At 49.2% G+C, this 16,647-nt stretch overlaps 6 protein-coding genes and 1 non-coding gene across 7 annotated transcripts; 5 read left to right on the top strand and 2 right to left on the bottom strand.

The window, feature by feature from the left end:
* The first annotated feature begins 1,437 nt into the window (after positions 1 to 1,437).
* EV420DRAFT_t136 lies at positions 1,438 to 1,522 on the top strand. Its single transcript has one exon. It is a non-coding gene; the product is annotated as a tRNA-Glu (tRNA).
* Positions 1,523 to 1,842: 320 nt separating this feature from the next.
* EV420DRAFT_1534906 (uncharacterized protein) lies at positions 1,843 to 3,248 on the bottom strand. The gene is made up of 2 exons (XM_060472816.1): positions 2,608 to 3,248; positions 1,843 to 2,553 (listed from the first exon to the last, which is right to left on the bottom strand). The coding sequence occupies exons 1-2, from the start codon at positions 2,782 to 2,784 to the stop codon at positions 2,137 to 2,139; spliced, it is 594 nt and encodes a 197-aa protein (XP_060332209.1). The 5' UTR covers positions 2,785 to 3,248; the 3' UTR covers positions 1,843 to 2,136.
* A 1,713-nt stretch (positions 3,249 to 4,961) lies between these two features.
* On the top strand, positions 4,962 to 5,930 carry EV420DRAFT_1641417 (uncharacterized protein; the record flags this gene model as incomplete). Its single annotated transcript, XM_060477231.1, has 1 exon — positions 4,962 to 5,930. One exon carries the CDS (start codon positions 4,962 to 4,964, stop codon positions 5,928 to 5,930), a length of 969 nt encoding a protein of 322 aa, XP_060332208.1.
* A 397-nt stretch (positions 5,931 to 6,327) lies between these two features.
* EV420DRAFT_250032 (uncharacterized protein) lies at positions 6,328 to 8,193 on the bottom strand. The gene is made up of 5 exons (XM_060481395.1): positions 7,581 to 8,193; positions 7,456 to 7,532; positions 7,272 to 7,400; positions 7,065 to 7,220; positions 6,328 to 7,020 (listed from the first exon to the last, which is right to left on the bottom strand). The coding sequence occupies exons 1-5, from the start codon at positions 7,963 to 7,965 to the stop codon at positions 6,727 to 6,729; spliced, it is 1,041 nt and encodes a 346-aa protein (XP_060332207.1). The 5' UTR covers positions 7,966 to 8,193; the 3' UTR covers positions 6,328 to 6,726.
* Positions 8,194 to 9,763: 1,570 nt separating this feature from the next.
* EV420DRAFT_1534893 (uncharacterized protein) lies at positions 9,764 to 11,040 on the top strand. The gene is made up of 5 exons (XM_060472815.1): positions 9,764 to 10,032; positions 10,086 to 10,153; positions 10,197 to 10,261; positions 10,317 to 10,592; positions 10,651 to 11,040. The coding sequence occupies exons 1-4, from the start codon at positions 9,898 to 9,900 to the stop codon at positions 10,538 to 10,540; spliced, it is 492 nt and encodes a 163-aa protein (XP_060332206.1). The 5' UTR covers positions 9,764 to 9,897; the 3' UTR covers positions 10,541 to 10,592; positions 10,651 to 11,040.
* Positions 11,041 to 11,055: 15 nt separating this feature from the next.
* Positions 11,056 to 12,204, top strand: EV420DRAFT_1534891 (uncharacterized protein). The gene has a single exon (XM_060472814.1). It carries the CDS (start codon positions 11,502 to 11,504, stop codon positions 11,862 to 11,864), a length of 363 nt encoding a protein of 120 aa, XP_060332205.1. The 5' UTR covers positions 11,056 to 11,501; the 3' UTR covers positions 11,865 to 12,204.
* A 2,315-nt stretch (positions 12,205 to 14,519) lies between these two features.
* EV420DRAFT_1641414 (uncharacterized protein) lies at positions 14,520 to 16,614 on the top strand (the record flags this gene model as incomplete). Its single annotated transcript, XM_060477230.1, has 2 exons — positions 14,520 to 14,673; positions 14,729 to 16,614. 2 exons carry the CDS (start codon positions 14,520 to 14,522, stop codon positions 16,612 to 16,614), a joined length of 2,040 nt encoding a protein of 679 aa, XP_060332204.1.
* Between the last annotated feature and the right edge of the window lie 33 nt (positions 16,615 to 16,647).

The following is a 16,647-nucleotide window of genomic DNA, read 5'->3' as shown; positions in this document are numbered from 1 at the left end:
CCGTGACGCGTCATCCTGTTTGCGGACTCGCTCCCGTCCGCCTGCTCTGCGCCGCAGTTTGGCGCCATTGCCTCGGAGGAGAGAGAATCCGTGAAGAGCCTGCCACCAGTTGTCCTACCGCGCCTTGTATATACGTCAGTGCGGAGCATATGTAAAGGTGCAATGATCACGTCTCCTCATTCTACACTGGCTTATTCGATGTACAGCGCAACTACACATCAAGACACCCCTCTCGCCGAGTGCGTGTCCTGCATAGTTGTCGGCCTAGTACAAAGGAGAGCCGGTCACCTAAGCCCTTGCATACCACACTTGGCGCGTTGCGTTATCCATACACCTTCTCTCACCCCACCGACAAGGGAGGGAGACTTGTCTTTCCCTCCTCAGCATAAACTCGTCGACATCCTTCTGGTTCTCTCAACTTCGTCTTATGTACCCACAAGACACGCCAGTATTACTCTCGCAAGGAATACACCTACCTGACGCCCTGCGAGTATCGCCCTGCATGCGTTCACCCACCCCGCACGCGTCATCCCTTTACGGGCATGTCTCACTCGTTCCAGTACACCTTCTCTAGCCCGCGGTTGAAAAACGCTCCCCAGAATGGAGCGTGCACCTATCAAGCTTACGGTTCGTGCTGCAGACGACTGACTCAAGAGGTGTGGAGCCCCTTTTATCCAGGGAAGCGGAAGTCATCGAAGGAGAGGGGACCCATAAAGAGACTCAGCACCAGTTCATCTACAGTGCCTGGTTTTGGCGGTTACGAACAAGTTGTCTGCGCAGAGCAGATGTAAAGGTGCGACGCTCGTGTCTCCTCACTCTGCACTGATTGATTCGATGTACAGTGTCTACAGCCCAACTATACACGATGGACTGCCAGCTACAACCCAGCAACAGGTGTTTCGAACCCGATAGACTCATGTCACCGTTAAGCCTCTTCTCGTTCTCTCTATGGATCGACTCTCGAATCCTCCAAACCCTGCATTCCACAAACAAAGGAAGCGCCGGATGGTCACCTAAACCCTCGCATAACATGCCTTCGAGACCACACAGGCGCATGCCATTCGACGCGCCGCTATCAAATTCAGATCCTTCCTCTTCCGCCGCTCCAGACCACTCACTCGTTGCCCAATGGTATTCGACTCTCATCGGACCTCTCCCCCATAGCTCACCCTCGCATCCCTTTTGACATGATGCGACGCGTCATGCGATCCAGAAAGAAGGGAAGCACCAACTTATTGCGACGATGCTTTGAGGCGACACAGCACAGAGGCCGACGAAGACACGCCTCCGGGTTCAAATTTCCCTCTCCCATCTAAGCGATCCCTTTCGTTTTCTTTCTTCCACTCCCATTCTTTATGGTTCACCATGTACTAATCCCTGCTTTTGCAGAACGCGCTCTTCCTAGATTGTGGGAGTTGATGCAGAATTAGATCTCCATCGGATATGGTGTAACGGCTAACATTGCCGCCTCTCATAATGCTGATGTACGCGGCAGCTCGGGGTTCGATTCCCCGTATCCGAATTTGGGTCTGGAGGCGGAGGCATTTATTTTAGCTGGTCCAGCCCTCAGCAGGGCTATGAAGAACTTTTTAGTGTCGGAGCGTGTTAATGAATCATGCCAGACTCGATTTGGGTTTCGTAGGTTGGATCGCTGCAGCCTGCTTTCTCCAAGGAAAGTGGGAGTGAGGGGATGCACTAGTACTTCACCTCCTGTTGACTGTGTTCAGATTCCAGGTGCTACAGTCGGTTCATGGTATTGTCTGACGGGAGTCAACTGCATTCACATGCTTCGGCTTTTTTCTGTTGATGTAGGTCGCATTACCAATAGCAGGATATCATTTCCTTCCAAGTGTATGGCCGAAAGCTGTTAAATCCGTAACATCCACCAGCTATGCGCTCGCATAGAATAAGTACTAAACGATGGTTCCATCATCAAGCTCGGGTAATCGCAAGGCTGTGACTAGCGAGTAGTACCTCAGTCCAAGACACCCTGGAGATCTACTATACTGTATCCGGGGCAGACATTCGAGGATCCTGTCAATGACGTTTCCTGTGCCGCTTTGTTGGAGTACGTCTGCCACGCATGGAGGTATCGCGGGTCGGGCAGTGTACCCTCCTTGAAGGTGATGAATTCATTTATTGGGCCATACACGTACTCCGTACATCTCGACGGCATATTCGTTGGGGTTCTATGCACAGTGTAGATAAGTAATTGTGAGACAATGGTTCACTCACTGCCGTTGCCTTGAGCGACATCAAGAAATGGCTGAGGTTTGTGTACATGTTGAGTTCAAGGACGATAGTATTCCTGGGTTCGTCATATGGAACTCTGTCCCAGTCCAACTTGGGATTGATATAGTTCTGTATCATTTCTCGAGTGGTGGATCCGAAGAAATCGATCTGTGTGTTGGGTTGGGAGGTGTTGCCTTCTAGGACGGGTCTGTGGAGGATGTGAAAGACCGCAAGCAGGCTCGTCATCTCCGAGGAGAGCTTAGGGTACCCAGATTCTATCATGCCTGTTATAGGGCAATGATAGTTCTGTTGGCGTAACACCTAGGAAAGGATAGTAGTCAGTCCCTTACTACGAGTGACGAGCTTAAAGCGAACCTGCTGTCGTAAGTCATATAGATGCGATGGAAGTTCGTCCTTAGTTTCTCGAGCCACCTGGTAGGAGTACCAGTTCAGCGCCTTGACTATCAGTTGGGAGTTATGTAAGGTACAAGCGAAGGAGCAGAGGAAATAGGCAAGGCAGGTTGGCTGATGTTTTTGCAGGAGAGGCGACATAGCGCACAATCGAGACAGGATGGAGACAGCGCTTCTGCCAAAGGTAGAGAACCACTTCGGACTAGCGTTTCCATGCTCGGGTGACAGTCATGTGTCGTTGGTTGTTGATGGGATCTCAAACGGCTGATCCTCCTCCCCTTCATTCCAGCTATTGGAACGTCGCTATCTGGAGTATAGTGGAAGTAGTAGATTTCGGCCCCTCCTTTCCTAGAAAATAGAGTCATGGTCGTTGCAAGGATCATCTGGATATGGAAACTGTGAAACGCAAGTGTCTGAGATTCGGTAAGCATCCCTCCAGTGGGCGATTATGAGGTACGAAAAGAGGCCATTTTTCTTGTGCTGGAAAGACTGTTTTGCGAGCAATTGTAGATTTGCGGCCTTTTGCGCCTGCAATGAAAGACAATGTCCTCCATGTGTTTTTTTTCCCTCTCTCTCTGGAATAAGGCTGGTGTTCTTTGTGGTCAATGATCAAGACGAGAAACCCATTGCCGGAAGAGACCTGTCCTACATTTCCAGCCTTCTGACGTCACTAACAGCAGCTGGCCTAGATACTCAGCTGACCTCGACAAGACTAACGCACAAGAAGCCACCAGCCCGCAACAAGCATGCTACCTCCAGAGTCCGAATCTATTCCGATCCTCATCTCGATTCGAGCATACATGACTCGACGGCCTTGCTCGTTCATCGACACCGGCTCAGCACATAGTCGGCGCCAGCTACCCTTCAAATTGGCAGTAATATGTGTCGGGAAAGCGCTCACTAGCACTCATTAGTGTTCTATTCAGACTGTCGAGTCAAAAACACGTACCTTGTGATGAAAACACTGTCCTGCGATCGGGGTCCTGTTCCGTTAACCAAATTCATATAGAAGGACGACGCAGTCTCTGGTGAAAGCAGCTGCTATGGACGATACCGATAGCCAGTCCACATAAGCGGTGCTTCCAGGATAGTAGGGATAAGAGAAAGTGAGGGAGTGACTAGTGAAGCTAAGGATCATGTTGAGGCGGAGGAAGAAGGCGAGTTCCCAAAATGGCAGTCACGTCGCGTCTCTTTCACCCGCATGTCACTCAACCACCCGGCTGTTTATTGGCAACTTTTCGCGGCAATGGACCTGAGGCGCGAGCATTGTATTCATGTTCGTCTGTACTATAAGAGTTTTGTTGGATCCTCGCCATCGAGGAGAGGTCGTGTGCGTGACTTGCAGGATTTGTTAGTGGGCGAATTGGTGGCGCCGCCACACCGTGACCGGCGAATTCTCGTCCGTCGAGTATCGTTATCGACCCCGGTAGAAATATTTGCCAAAGAAGGAAGAATCTATGCTTGAGTAATGTCATGTTCTGTTTTGCTGCATGAATTGTGGTCAACATGTGCGGAAAATTGTGTTAATGAGTTGTGGATGAATCAAGAGGAAAGCTCGGTAATCATGAGGAATCCCGAGTAATCGTGAGTAATGATCGGGAATCAGCGGGAATTCCCGATAAGCGTTTTCGATAAAGCAGGCTCCTTCGGTGTGAATACCTATCGCTTACTTGTCAAAATAGAAAGTATCAAGCCGTATCACAACAAATTTGCTTGTAGAAGTCATCGTATGACCAGAAATTAAGTAAAATACGAACAGAACTTGAACTCGATCGGGAAGCAATGCCATTTTTGTCCACTGATGATCGACATGTTTGAAACTCAGCTAGAGGTTCGCGTTGGATTCTAGTCAAAAATTTCGTATTTGTTGCTCATATAGTGAGGTTTTCTTCATTAGTTATAAACTTTTAGACCTCTTTCGCTGACTTACAGCATATTTCACGGTATTACACGGCTTTACACGGTAGAACATGCCTGTACATCCGTTTTCATGCGTGATCACGCGTGATCATGCAAGTTTCTGAATGGTTTTCAGTGTACTGGACACGAATGGTTTTTTCTTGGATTTCTGGACGTGAGAAACGATGGAAATGCCACGTAGGCCTTTACAAATGGCTGAGTTTGAAGTCAGTCTCTGTGCTATAAAAGCTACGGGCTCTGACTTTTTCGCCCTTTCTTTCCTTCCCTCACCCCCCGAACAGCACAGCCACAGGTTTCGTATCCATTGTTTGTTTGTCCTTGAGCGGATTTTTGCCAGCCACGACCTCTGTTACCACTCATAGACAGGCAATCTATATATTCAATCCGAGCTCATTGCTATGGAGGACCTCAGCAGTGATCGACACGACACTGGAAGCACGTCTGAGGATGAACGAAATCCCATCTACCAGGACGGTTCCCTCCATGTCACACACCATAACCACGAACACCTCGCAGCATTCCTCACATCCGGTACACAAACTCCTCGTCGCCTCGAGGACCTCACGATCTCGGGATCATATGGCCCGCCGTCCTGGGATTTGACGACTCGTCGTCTCCAGGGACCACATCTCTCTCTTCCAGTGATCTCCCGACACTTCACGGAAGGTATGACAGGACATCTCCACATTCACAACCTGGATCTTTCCCTTCTTGACGACGATGCATACGAGCAGTTCCTCCAACTTGTGGGTAGCGCACCAGGACGCTCTGGAGCCACGTCTATCAACCTCAGCTGTCTCGTCTTCCACACTATCACCGACGCCGCACAGCTTTTAACTCGATGCACCTTGGCCGTAACGGTCAAAGCCAGGGAGCTTTCTGTCATGGGTCCCGTGTTGCGAGAAACATTCACTTCGGATGTTCAGTGGGCCCAAAAAAAGGTGTTTATTGGAAGAGGAGGGCAGATTCACCTCTTTTCTATCATGCTAGATGAGCACGTCCGTCTCGACAATCTCGAGGTGCTTGTCGTCTCCGACATCACTCAGCAAGCGATGGTCCAGCTCAGAGAGGTCTTGCGAAAGGCTGGTCGGGCTTTGCATGTGTTGAGTATCCCTCTACTTTCTTGCGGTGAGTACTTGTCATCTTCGACTGACACGCTGTTCTCTGATAACTGTATATCGAGACTTGAGCCTCCTCCCACCATTGGATTTAACATCCAATGCCTCTCTACGTGTGCTAACAATAAGCCACGGCCTTGGGGTAGGGAATCCTATCCATATATCGTTGTATATACGTCGGAGCTTGGAGACGCTCCTTGCTCCAGCCCATTATTGGCGAAGATCAAGCTTGAGAGTGTTCAAGCTTAAGATTCTGATCGAGTCTGACCAGGGCGTTGACGTGTTGGACCTAGGTCCGATTGACATTTTGCTGTGTCACTCAGCACCTGCTCTGAAGAAGATGATTGTCGTGTTGTACGTACCTGATTGGTCCGTTGACAGGATGGAGGAGGAGTGTACCATAATCGGGAGGATGATGCCCTTGTGCTCGCGCAAGAAGGACATGCTTTTTCAAGTGCGTGTTATTGCTAGAAACAGCTACTAATTTTCGCGATGTGTAAGAGACTGCTAAGACTGTAACTACTGTGTAGTGGCACCAATACGGTTTTCCTTGATGTTTTTCTTTTCTTGATAGCTATCTTTCCCCTAATCTTTGCTCTTTTCTTGACACCACTGTATACTTACTACGACGTAGACAGTACGATACCTATTGCTCTGAAAATGCTTTGTATACATTGAATTTAGGACGGATAAACGTAGATGACAATGGACATGAGATATTTGGCAAAGAAAGATGACAAGCGCAAGTTACAACGGCGGCCACATGCTATCATTGAATGACAGGCTGCAGCTAGAGACGAGAACACGTCCCATTGGTAAATATATAGAGGTGGACACAGTTGACCTTCTGCAATAAGAACGAGGAAACACGCTCAGATGAATAAACAGAAAGACCACAATATCCAATATCCATAAGCACCAGAGGAGAGGATATCTATAAACAGGAATTCTGTCAGACAACCACAATCGCTAGATTCGGTACACGTTCCTCCCTACGACTTGCCACAGGATTAAAAGACAATGTCGTCATGAAGGGGGCCTGGCCTCATGGCAATTTCAACGCCGTGATCAGCGAATAACGAAGAGCAAGAGTGTCTAACATTCCCTGGAGATCAATTATATCCGCTATACGGACAGCACCTGTCCGTTCATATAGGCAGAAAAGGATCTTATTCATGACTTTCCCCGCACCACTTTGGTGGAGCACATCTGCCACGCATGCATGCAACCGAAGGTATCGCGGGTCGGGCGGTGTATCCACTTCGAAGACGATAACATCTTTGAAGGGAAAAAACCATTCACGTTCTCCGTATGTCTCTACCGCGTATTCACCGGCATTCTATCAGAGTTAGCAATTGATAACCTGGGAAATGACCCACTCACTGACGTCGCCTTGAGTGAGAACATAAAATAGTTGAAGTAAACACTCGTATCATACTGAAAAGTGATGAAATTATGGAGTCCATCCGCATCCAGGTCCACCGTCGGATCTACGTAATTCTTGACCATCTCCCGTGCGATGGTCCCGAGGAAATCGGTCTAGGCTTCAATGTCAGGACTACAACCAGGGCGAGTGATTATCATTCTTACCTTCTCGGAACCCATAATTGATCGCTGGAGAATACGAGTGATTTGCAGATTGCATAAAGGTCTTCCTTTAGTGTGGCCAAGTTGCGTGAAGCCTGTTAAAGCACAACGGTAATCTTGTCGAAGGAGCACCTAGTGGGCCAATGTGAGTTAGGTATACCAGCAGGTCGAAATTAGTAAATCAAACCTGCTGACGAAGATCGCAATGTTGGCTCCATTTGGTTTTACTATCTAAGAGGACCGAGTACCGGTTTAAAACCTTGACTGTTGAGCATTAAAAACAGCTGAGACTCGTAAGAAACAGGCACCCACAGGGCCACAGGAAATGCGCAAACCACACCAAGGCCAGTTGATTGAGAGACTTGGAGGCACATATGGATGAGCTGATATATCGCAGGCCACGCTCACTAGGCGCACAGTCCAGCATTGCAGATAATATGGAAACGACGCTGGAACCCAAGCCGGAAAGCCATATTGGGCCATCATCACAACCCTTGATGAGCTCTCGTGCTTCAGTGACGAGGTAGTCGGTTGTGTGGTCTGGGTTATCCATGAATCGAGCAATGTCCTCCGCGGAAGGCATTTGTTCCTGGTCAATCTTCTCTTCACTCCAGCAGATCGCCTCGATTGGGATCTCACTGTCCGAAGTATAGTGGATGCAGTAGCCTTCAGTCCATTCAGAAGAATACGAGCGCATGGTCGTACCGAGAGGAGTGCAAAGACTCCTATCCACGAGCAGCTAAAACAAACGTCTCCACCTCGACGGATTCACCATCCCTATCCTCCTCTCCAACTCCGCGAGATACGGATCTTCATCCTTGGATAAAGGGAAAGACTCCTGGGATTCCGTAAATGCAACGGCGATTAACAATTGATTCTGGCAACATGGCGTTGTATGGGTTTCTTCACGTTGTAGACTTTGGTGCGAAGCTTCAAGTCTTTTCGGAACAGGCGTAGCAGATGGCTATCATGGTCTTGACGCGCTGTTCACTTTCCTTGTCCGCTCCCCAGCCTTTCTTGGCGCCATAGTGAAGAATCTGCAAACTTTGTCCGTCATGGTCGTGAAAAGGAGGAAATGCGTGTTTGTTTCATGACTTGGTCCTCAACCCAGTACTTTGCGACACGTTAGTCTGACGAGCTAGACATTTCTGTGGTCAAGGCGGGAACAGCTGACTGAATGGGAGCACTCATGAGCTGTACTGTCTGTAGTTCCCACGCCACAAACACACCTAGCAGTCCATATCGCATAATCAGGCGTATCCACCGGCGAGTTCATGGTGCGGTTTCGGGCCTATATTGATAGCAGTAAGCTACGATGCTGCCGGGCTGCTGGATAGAGGAGGAGATCCACCAAGTATGTGAGCTCAAGCACCTCATCGTACTTCTTGGATCGACTGGCATGGTTAACGACATGGCATGAGAATGTTATTGTTGACCTGCCGGTGTTCGTATTGGATTTCTGGCTTGAAAGAGATCTGCTGCGATCCATGACCCCAACGCAATTGCTGCAGGACTTTATATGGGCACGAAAGAATTACAGACAAGACCTTCCGAGGGAGAACATCGATAAGACCTAGTCATTAGAACACTCCGCAGCGCGACCACTGTCGAATGTTGAAAGGCGAATTGTGGGAACCATCTTCTATGAAACGATAGGTCCTCGATGCATAGAGTCAGCCCTAGTCGCAGTGTTGTGTTCTTGAGACAACATGGCAGTTTCCCCGTCGTCCTCAGCTAGAGATAGGCATGTCAGCAAAAGTCAAGGACCATCGTCCAAGGAAAACCTTCTTCTCAATAGTTTAGAGATATAACGTCACTTCCGCGAACACTCCGCATCCCATCTCCTCGACAAGCTTTTGACTCCAAGTTCAATGCGACAGGGTTATCAGAGAGTAAACGTCCCATCACTGAGGTTCTGTACAATCGTATTGCTCATTCATTTGCGTATAGTCTAGTACTGGAAATAGTGACTAGCTTCCATCGTATTGGGCGGTAATGGTAGTACGACTGTCGATATCATTAAAATCCTAGTTTTCATGAGACACCTGGCGTGGAAAGACCAGGACAAGGGACATACCGATGATCCTCTAGCATCTTTCTGATATCCTCGGTATACATGACCTTGGATTGAAGCTTAGTTCGACCTAGATGCTCGGCAAACAGGTCCTGTATCCTGTACTCGGATCTGGTTGAACAGTGGATTGAAACGCTCAAATTAGCATACAATCAGTTGCAGCTATCCACTAAGCATGTCAACAAGAAATTTGAGAAACACAGATGATTTCGAACAAATGCATGCTGACCATCATGGTTTTTCACGTCCTTCACGACTACCTCAGGCTCAATATTTCAGCCAACGTTATCATATGCGCCGCTAGATAGCGAGATAAACATTCTCCAAGGTCCCAGGTACGGATTCGAACGTGTTGTGTAATGACAAGCAGTGATGACCGTTGTTGACAGAAGAGGCGCACCAAAACTCCGACGTCGAGGTTCCTTCTTGAACCTTGCCATCATGATCTTGTCTACTTTTCTGGGAGCGCCCCTTGCCATGATTCGTTTCAAGCGTCGACACCTCCAATATTACTGTATAATAGCGCTGCAGGCTGGTTGACATTCGTGTCCGTTTATGCCAGTTGCCTCTCAGGATCAAGTTTTATTCGAAGAATACGCAGCCATGAACACTCAATCGATCACTGGCATGGGCAAAGGATATGACGTCGAGGACCAGGGATTGGCCTTGAAAAGCATTTCAGAAATATCTGTGCGTTTGCTTCTATCCGCTATTATTCGCGTCGTTGACATGTAGACGGTTAGCCCGCTGTAGAGGCCTATATCCACCCCGTCTTATCGTTCGCAATGCAGATTCAGGGTCCTTTCATGAGGTAAGACCTCGGGTCAGTGCCGAGCGATTGCTCAAATATGCAGATTCCGGCGCTTGGACGAGCAAGAAGTGCATTTTTCGAGTGCTTCCATCTATAATCTTCTGTCCTGTGAGGGTATTTGCACCGACGCAATAGCTCTGTTACTAACGTGAAATACTTAAAGCGTGGCGGACCAACAACGCGTACACATTCGTCGTAGTGCCAGCTTCCTACCCGACTCCTGGATCCATGAAGCCGTCAGAGCAAGAAATGACACTTCTCAACGCCCAGACAGCTCAAATTAAAACCAAACAAAGTCCTCTCACTCAGTATACAGCAATGTGTCGCTCAGTACTTGTTCCAATTCGTCGTGTACCGCGTCATATGCTCCGGGAGATATTTTCTTGACATGTCGTCTTGGGGTGGACCAGGAATGGTATGCGCATGGTTGTTGGGCCAGGTATGCGACTCGTGGCGAAATATCATGATGACTTCCGCCTTCTTATCGTCTACCATAGCCACCCCCTCCTTGGTGTTCATCCATCCCTCTTTTCCGAAGCTCTCCGGCGCTCGGGGAGCCATCCACAGAGTATGGTGTTGACGTTTAAACGCTCTCTCACAAAGGACAACCTGCTGGATATCATCATCCAGCACTGCACCTGATGGAGGGTTATGAAGGTCGACGCGTCCGGGTTGCCAAGTCGTGCTATCGACGTGCTTTGCATTAAGTACCTGTCGTCTCCGGGAAGCTTCCCTTATTGGAGGATGTATGCATTGATGTGGGTTCCAGGGGCCTTCTGCGCTTCACCACACGTTCGCGGTAGCTCGCTCTCTTCGGAGAGTAGACCTCCGTCGTTTCGTACTCTTTGAACACCGATAGACCAGCGGCGCCTCACGCATCTTTCGGTGACCATAACTCATACCCCAAACGTCGAGCACATCATGTCTTTTCCTTCGTTAAAATGCCATCGTTCCATGTACAAACCTATATTCCAGTCGTCCTCTTCAATCTGTGTCTCGCACGAGCAAATCATACGGTTCTCCACCAACAGCACCCAAATCCTGGATAACCCCGCTCTTCCGACACTGTAGTAGTTGGGGATTGCAACATGCATGGCCGAGCCCAGCGTGTTGAGCCCTTTTCCATCAGTTCATGTGCCCTAGAATTCTCCCTGGGCCGTGCGAGCCAACGATAAACGTTCCATCGAACTTTGTGACGTATGTGAAGACGCCGATAGATGTCCAGAAGAAGCGCGCGGAAGATAAACAGCGTCGTTGAGGCTGTTATGTGCAGACCATGACAATCGGATCATAAAACAGTTGAAACAGTGCTGGTTAGATTTGCTGGAGAGTGAAGGGCCTCGTGTTGATGTTGATTATGGTTCTTCAGACTGTTACCTGGATTCTCCTTGGCTTTGAAGTTGGTACGACGGTTGGTACGCTGTGTCGTTGCCACGGTCTCAGCTGTAAATGCGATGTACTTTTTTGGTCTATTGGCGATAACGAAATGGAAGGGAATAAGATGGGTGGTACATGTGTGCGCCTGTTGGAGATCTCGAGAATACCTTCGACGTATACACTAAAAATCAAACTAGTAAGTTCCCTCAGGGATACTATGGAAACTTGCTGTTACGTTCTCTCTTGTATCAACTGTAGCTGCTGCTGTTGGTACACGACCCTAACCCCAATCTTACTTTTCGAACTCTCAGAACTCCATGTGGCGGACAGCTAAGCTTCCTTTCGCGTAATCTTTGTGGTCCAAGTCAACTTCCTTGGGGATTACTGGGTTTCTACCATTCTGTGCTCGCCCCTCTTTCTACAGAGCTTGCTATTCTCCCGCCCATGTTATCGCCAAGTCCTTTTGACACTGTCTTGCCTCAAAAAACTGATTTCCGTCCCTCTCTCTTCCTTCGTTCACACGGCTCTGGTCTCTTGCTAAACCGACTGACATAGGTAATGCCAGCTGGGTTGCCGATCTCACCATTGTTCTTGCACGGCTACCAATCCCTGTCCGCCTGCCCCTCCTGTGACATCTCTTTCGAGGCATAGAGTCGATGACTGCATCCTGTCCGTCAAAGCGGCGTCTGCCAGACTGGATCCGCAACGACAGATTGATGCTTCAGCTATATTCTACCTCTTTCATCATCGCCTCGAGCCCGGAGGGTGCCGCATCTGCGCGTATCGTGCAATATTCTTCAGTCGTTACCTACACGTTGAAGTGACAAAACACAGAATGGCACTAACACGCTTCACTCTGTTGTTCCACTTCCTGGAAGTGGAACAGCTACGCCACCACAGGAAATTCGCTTTTTTGCCTGGAGGCAGTTGAAACACCGGAGCATGCGCTGCTTTGTGTAAGGAAGCTCTGATGTTGTCACGGCATCGATCATTGTTCTGAAGTTGATCTTCATGGGACTAATAGCTCGAAGTTCGTTTACGAAATTCTCCAAATCTGTGGATCTACTTCGATTTACATTCCAGACGTCAACAGTTCTGTCGCTGACTTGGCGAAGCCGTAGTGGCATTCCTACGATGCTTAGCTCGTGTTCCCTCTCACACTGCTTGCGATCTACAGCCTGAAACACGGCGAGCTCGTCGCCTGCGGGTGTGCTGGGTAGCACAGTGCATATATTTCCTAGCTAGTTATTTATACCTTGCGCCACGGTCGTCTCTACAACGGGCCATGTCGTGTAATATGATGAGCCAGGATTCCCCCTCTAGCTCGATCCCGATCGTTAAATGTACATATTAGGCCGTGATGATGCGACGGGTAGGATTACTGACATCAGTGAGTCAAGAGTGCGGCATGAATGCCCTCAGGCTCAGGGCATTTGTATCCAGCAAATTAAACACAGTATCCGCAGAATTCATGTACTAGTAGTTCATAAACATATCCTTTCCAGAACTTAGAAGGTGGGTTTGATTATGTCTTTTTCAACATTGTTATTTAGATTCTAGTTTTGCCTGTCAATATTAAACACACTCTCCCCGAGACTTCAATATTGCAGACGATAACTTTGATAGCCCGAGGACGTACGGGGCTAGCTCTCCATCTATTCCCTATTGCCAAGAGCCATTCTACGACAACGGCACAAAACACGTACCACAATCTTGGGAAGGCCTGCACCATGAAAACGCGAGTTTTGATCTGAAGAGCTGGGTTCAGGGTCTAAGTGACAGTCGGAAGACTCAGCCGCTGTCGAGGAAGTGCCAGCCTTGCGCACACGAGACTGTTTCCTGATCATCCCGGGAATCGAGATTCTGAATTCTGAACTTCGGCAGCACTACGCTGAACGACTCCAGCTTAAACATGTTGAATGCAAGGCTGAAGCTTCTGATAGTCGAACTCAAAAATAACATAAAGTAACGAAATCCCACATCCCGCGAAGCGAGGAAATGAGGACTGTAGAAGTTGTTGGCCTCGGTTGCTAATGTCGTAACTTGCTGCAACTCGTCAAATCCTTGAATGCCATGTAATAATGAAGATGAAGGTCTAGATTAGTGACCGACTCGGAGTGAGCTGCAAAACGTCTCGCCATGGCTCTCGACTCAGGGAATGAAGGGAAGAGGGGGCAACTCAGAAGAAGCCCAAGGGAAGAGGTGGATCTCACATCAAGAAGCCGAGCCTTTACTATGCTGGACACATGGTACAGCGCTTGCTATGGCGCTTGCAGCTTGACAGTATTTAATAGACAATACAGTTGATGTTATATTTAGTACTATTTATGATACAGATGTATAAAACCTCCTTACTTCCTTCCTATCCCTACACATGTACACGTTGGAAATAAAAGCCTTACGCATCACCGTTGCGATAAGCAGCAATATTCCTCGTACCGGTACCCAGGTTAGACAAGGATCAGATAATTCGACAGATTTTAAGCAGAGCGAGGTCGCCGGTGTTGCTCTAGTGATATACATTGAGGTGACTGGCCTCCGTTCGACTACTATCTTCACTTTCATGCAAAACAATGGCTGTTTACCTCACCAGGAGGCGCGTTTTTGGCGACCTTTGATTGTCCATAAGCATAGCTCAGTTCAATTCAAACCTCGATCTCACCGGTGCGGACATCGCCTTGTTTCAATCAGCCATTCTTTCCATTTCTATCTCCTCATTGCACCCAGTAAGCCAATCGCCAATTATTCGAACAGAATATCCATACTCTACTGGATCGGCTCCTTAATTTTGCGACCGAGAAGGTATCCTAAAAATGTCGTGTTCTTTGATCTCTTACTCCTATAGTTCTTCACGTATTTTCTCTTGTACCTTTGGATGGTTTCTCGCAGTGTGTTCACCACGTTCACCGTGTCGCATGTTGCTATCGAAGATTGTTATGTTAGCCTCTAGCATACTTAAACTGATTCTGTTCACCTTCACCACTACAGCATGTCTTTCCATTTCGAAAGTTGCAACAACCACAACCTCCATCTCACTGTGCCCACAGTGCGGAGCATCCCCAAAATGACTCTGCAGATTGAGGCGGACACTAGCGTGACCTTGCAAATCGAACAAACCGGCCATGCAATCCACCTGTCATTTAGTAAGTATCAGCATCAGATATCCTGTACAAGTCACTCACGTCATCCTGCGCCCAGTAAATGGTTTGGGTGTGGTCGCAACAAGCCAAGCTGCTGGTCCTGAAGCCACTGACATCGTAACCTCCACTGCCAATGTTGCAGCCGCCATCACCACCACCGATGTCGTAACATCCACCGCCAACTCTACCTGCAGAGATGATGAAGACACCACTGCCAGCTATGCTACTATCGATGTCGTAGCTTCCGCTGCTAATACTGCCACCACCGACGTCTTAACTGCCGCTTCCACGACCACTAGTACTGAAGTCGCCAGAACTGATGTCGTAACATCTGCCGCCAATACTGTCGCCTGCACCAATGGTGAAGTCGGCACTACCATTAGCGCCGCCACAACTTTTGCCGTTAATACTGCTACCACCGACATCGTGACCGCCGCTTCCACCGCTACCACCACTAGCACTGAAGTCGCCGCTACTGAGGTTGTAACTGCCGCTTCCACGACTACCAGCAGCGCTGAAGTCACCGCCACCAACACTGTAACGTCCGCCGTCAATGCTGCAGCCTGCACCAATACTGAAGCCGCTGCTACCAATGGTGCCACCATCGAGGTCCTAAGCTCCGCTGCTAATACGGCCACCAGCAGTGCTCAAGTCACCTCCACCAATATCACAGCCTGCACCAATGCTGAAGCCACCGCTACCAAAGGCGCCACTACCAACGTCGCAACCGCCGCTTCTATGACCACCGCTGAAGTCGCCACCACCGACGTTGTAACATCTGCCGCCAATGCTGCAGCCTACACCGACACGGAAGCCAGCACTATCACTGATACCACTACTGCCTCTACTGCCAATATTGCCACCACCGGCATTGTAACTGCCGCTTCCGCAAATGCTAGCAGCGCTGGAATCGCTGCCACCAACACTGTAATATCCGCCATCGATGCTGCAACCTGCACTGATACTGAAGCCGCTGCTACTGATGTCGCCACCATCGAGGTCCTAAGCTCCGCTGCTAATACGGCCACCAGCAGCACTCAAGTTACCTCCACCAATATTACAGCCTGCACCAATGCTGAAGCCACCGCTACCGAAGGCACCACTACCAATGTCGTAACCACCGCTTCTACGACCACAACCACCGCTGAAGTCCTCACCACCGACATTGCGACATCTGCTGCCAATGCCGCGGCCTACATCAACACGGAAACCGACACTATCACTGATGCCACTGAAACCTCTGCCGCTTCTGCCACCACCGACATTGTAACTGCTGCTTCCACGACTGCCAGCAGCACTGAAGTCGCCGCCACCAACATTGTAACATCGGCCATCAGCGCTGCAGCCAGCACCAATACTGAAGCCGTCGCTACCAACGGTGCCATCATCGATGGCAAAACCTCCGCTGCGAATGTTGCCATCATTAACGTCGCAACTGCCCCTTCCGCGACCGCCAGCAGTGCTGAAGTCGCCACCGCCGACGTTGTAACATCTACCGCCAATACTACAACAGCCTACACCAATGCTGAAGCGGTGACCTTCACTGCCAATAGCACCACCACCAGTGCTGAAGTCGCTACCACCGACATTGTAGCATCTGCCGCCAATGCTGAAGTCGTTGTCGTCAATGGTACCACTACCGACGTCGTAACCACCACTTCCACCATCGCTGAAGCCGCCACCACCAACGTGATAACATCCACTGTGAATGCTGCAGCTAGCACCATTGCTGAAGCCGTCATTACCAATGGTGTCACCACCGACGTCTTAACCACTGCTTCTGCGAGCAGCAGTAGCGCTGCCACCACTGATATTGTAGCATCTACTGCCGATGTTGAAACTGTCACTATCAACAGCGCCACCATTGATGTCGTATCATCCGCCGCCAACGCTAATCCCGGGGGGTTTTGGCAAGTCTACTTGAATCGCTCTGTAAACATATGATAGAAGCAAACGCAGAACAGGTAAAGCAGATGC

The sequence above is a fragment of the Desarmillaria tabescens genome, assembly GCF_030435595.1.
Source record: "Desarmillaria tabescens strain CCBAS 213 chromosome Unknown EV420scaffold_13, whole genome shotgun sequence".
NCBI lineage: Eukaryota > Fungi > Basidiomycota > Agaricomycetes > Agaricales > Physalacriaceae > Desarmillaria > Desarmillaria tabescens.
This window is presented reverse-complemented; position numbering and strand designations above follow the sequence as displayed.

Coding starts and splice junctions, on each gene's coding strand:
- EV420DRAFT_1534906 (XM_060472816.1), bottom strand. CDS start 2,784: ATGTCGCCTCTCCTGCAAAAACATCAGCCAACCTGCCTTGCCTATTTC. Junction 2,554..2,607: donor TATATGACTTACGACAGCAG/GTTCGCTTTAAG, acceptor ATCCTTTCCTAG/GTGTTACGCCAACAGAACTA.
- EV420DRAFT_1534891 (XM_060472814.1), top strand. CDS start 11,502: ATGTTGATTATGGTTCTTCAGACTGTTACCTGGATTCTCCTTGGCTTT.
- EV420DRAFT_250032 (XM_060481395.1), bottom strand. CDS start 7,965: ATGCGCTCGTATTCTTCTGAATGGACTGAAGGCTACTGCATCCACTAT. Junction 7,401..7,455: donor ATTGCGATCTTCGTCAGCAG/GTTTGATTTACT, acceptor TTGGCCCACTAG/GTGCTCCTTCGACAAGATTA. Junction 7,221..7,271: donor CAATTATGGGTTCCGAGAAG/GTAAGAATGATA, acceptor ATTGAAGCCTAG/ACCGATTTCCTCGGGACCAT.
- EV420DRAFT_1534893 (XM_060472815.1), top strand. CDS start 9,898: ATGCCAGTTGCCTCTCAGGATCAAGTTTTATTCGAAGAATACGCAGCC. Junction 10,033..10,085: donor AAAGCATTTCAGAAATATCT/GTGCGTTTGCTT, acceptor GTAGACGGTTAG/CCCGCTGTAGAGGCCTATAT. Junction 10,154..10,196: donor ATTCAGGGTCCTTTCATGAG/GTAAGACCTCGG, acceptor TCAAATATGCAG/ATTCCGGCGCTTGGACGAGC.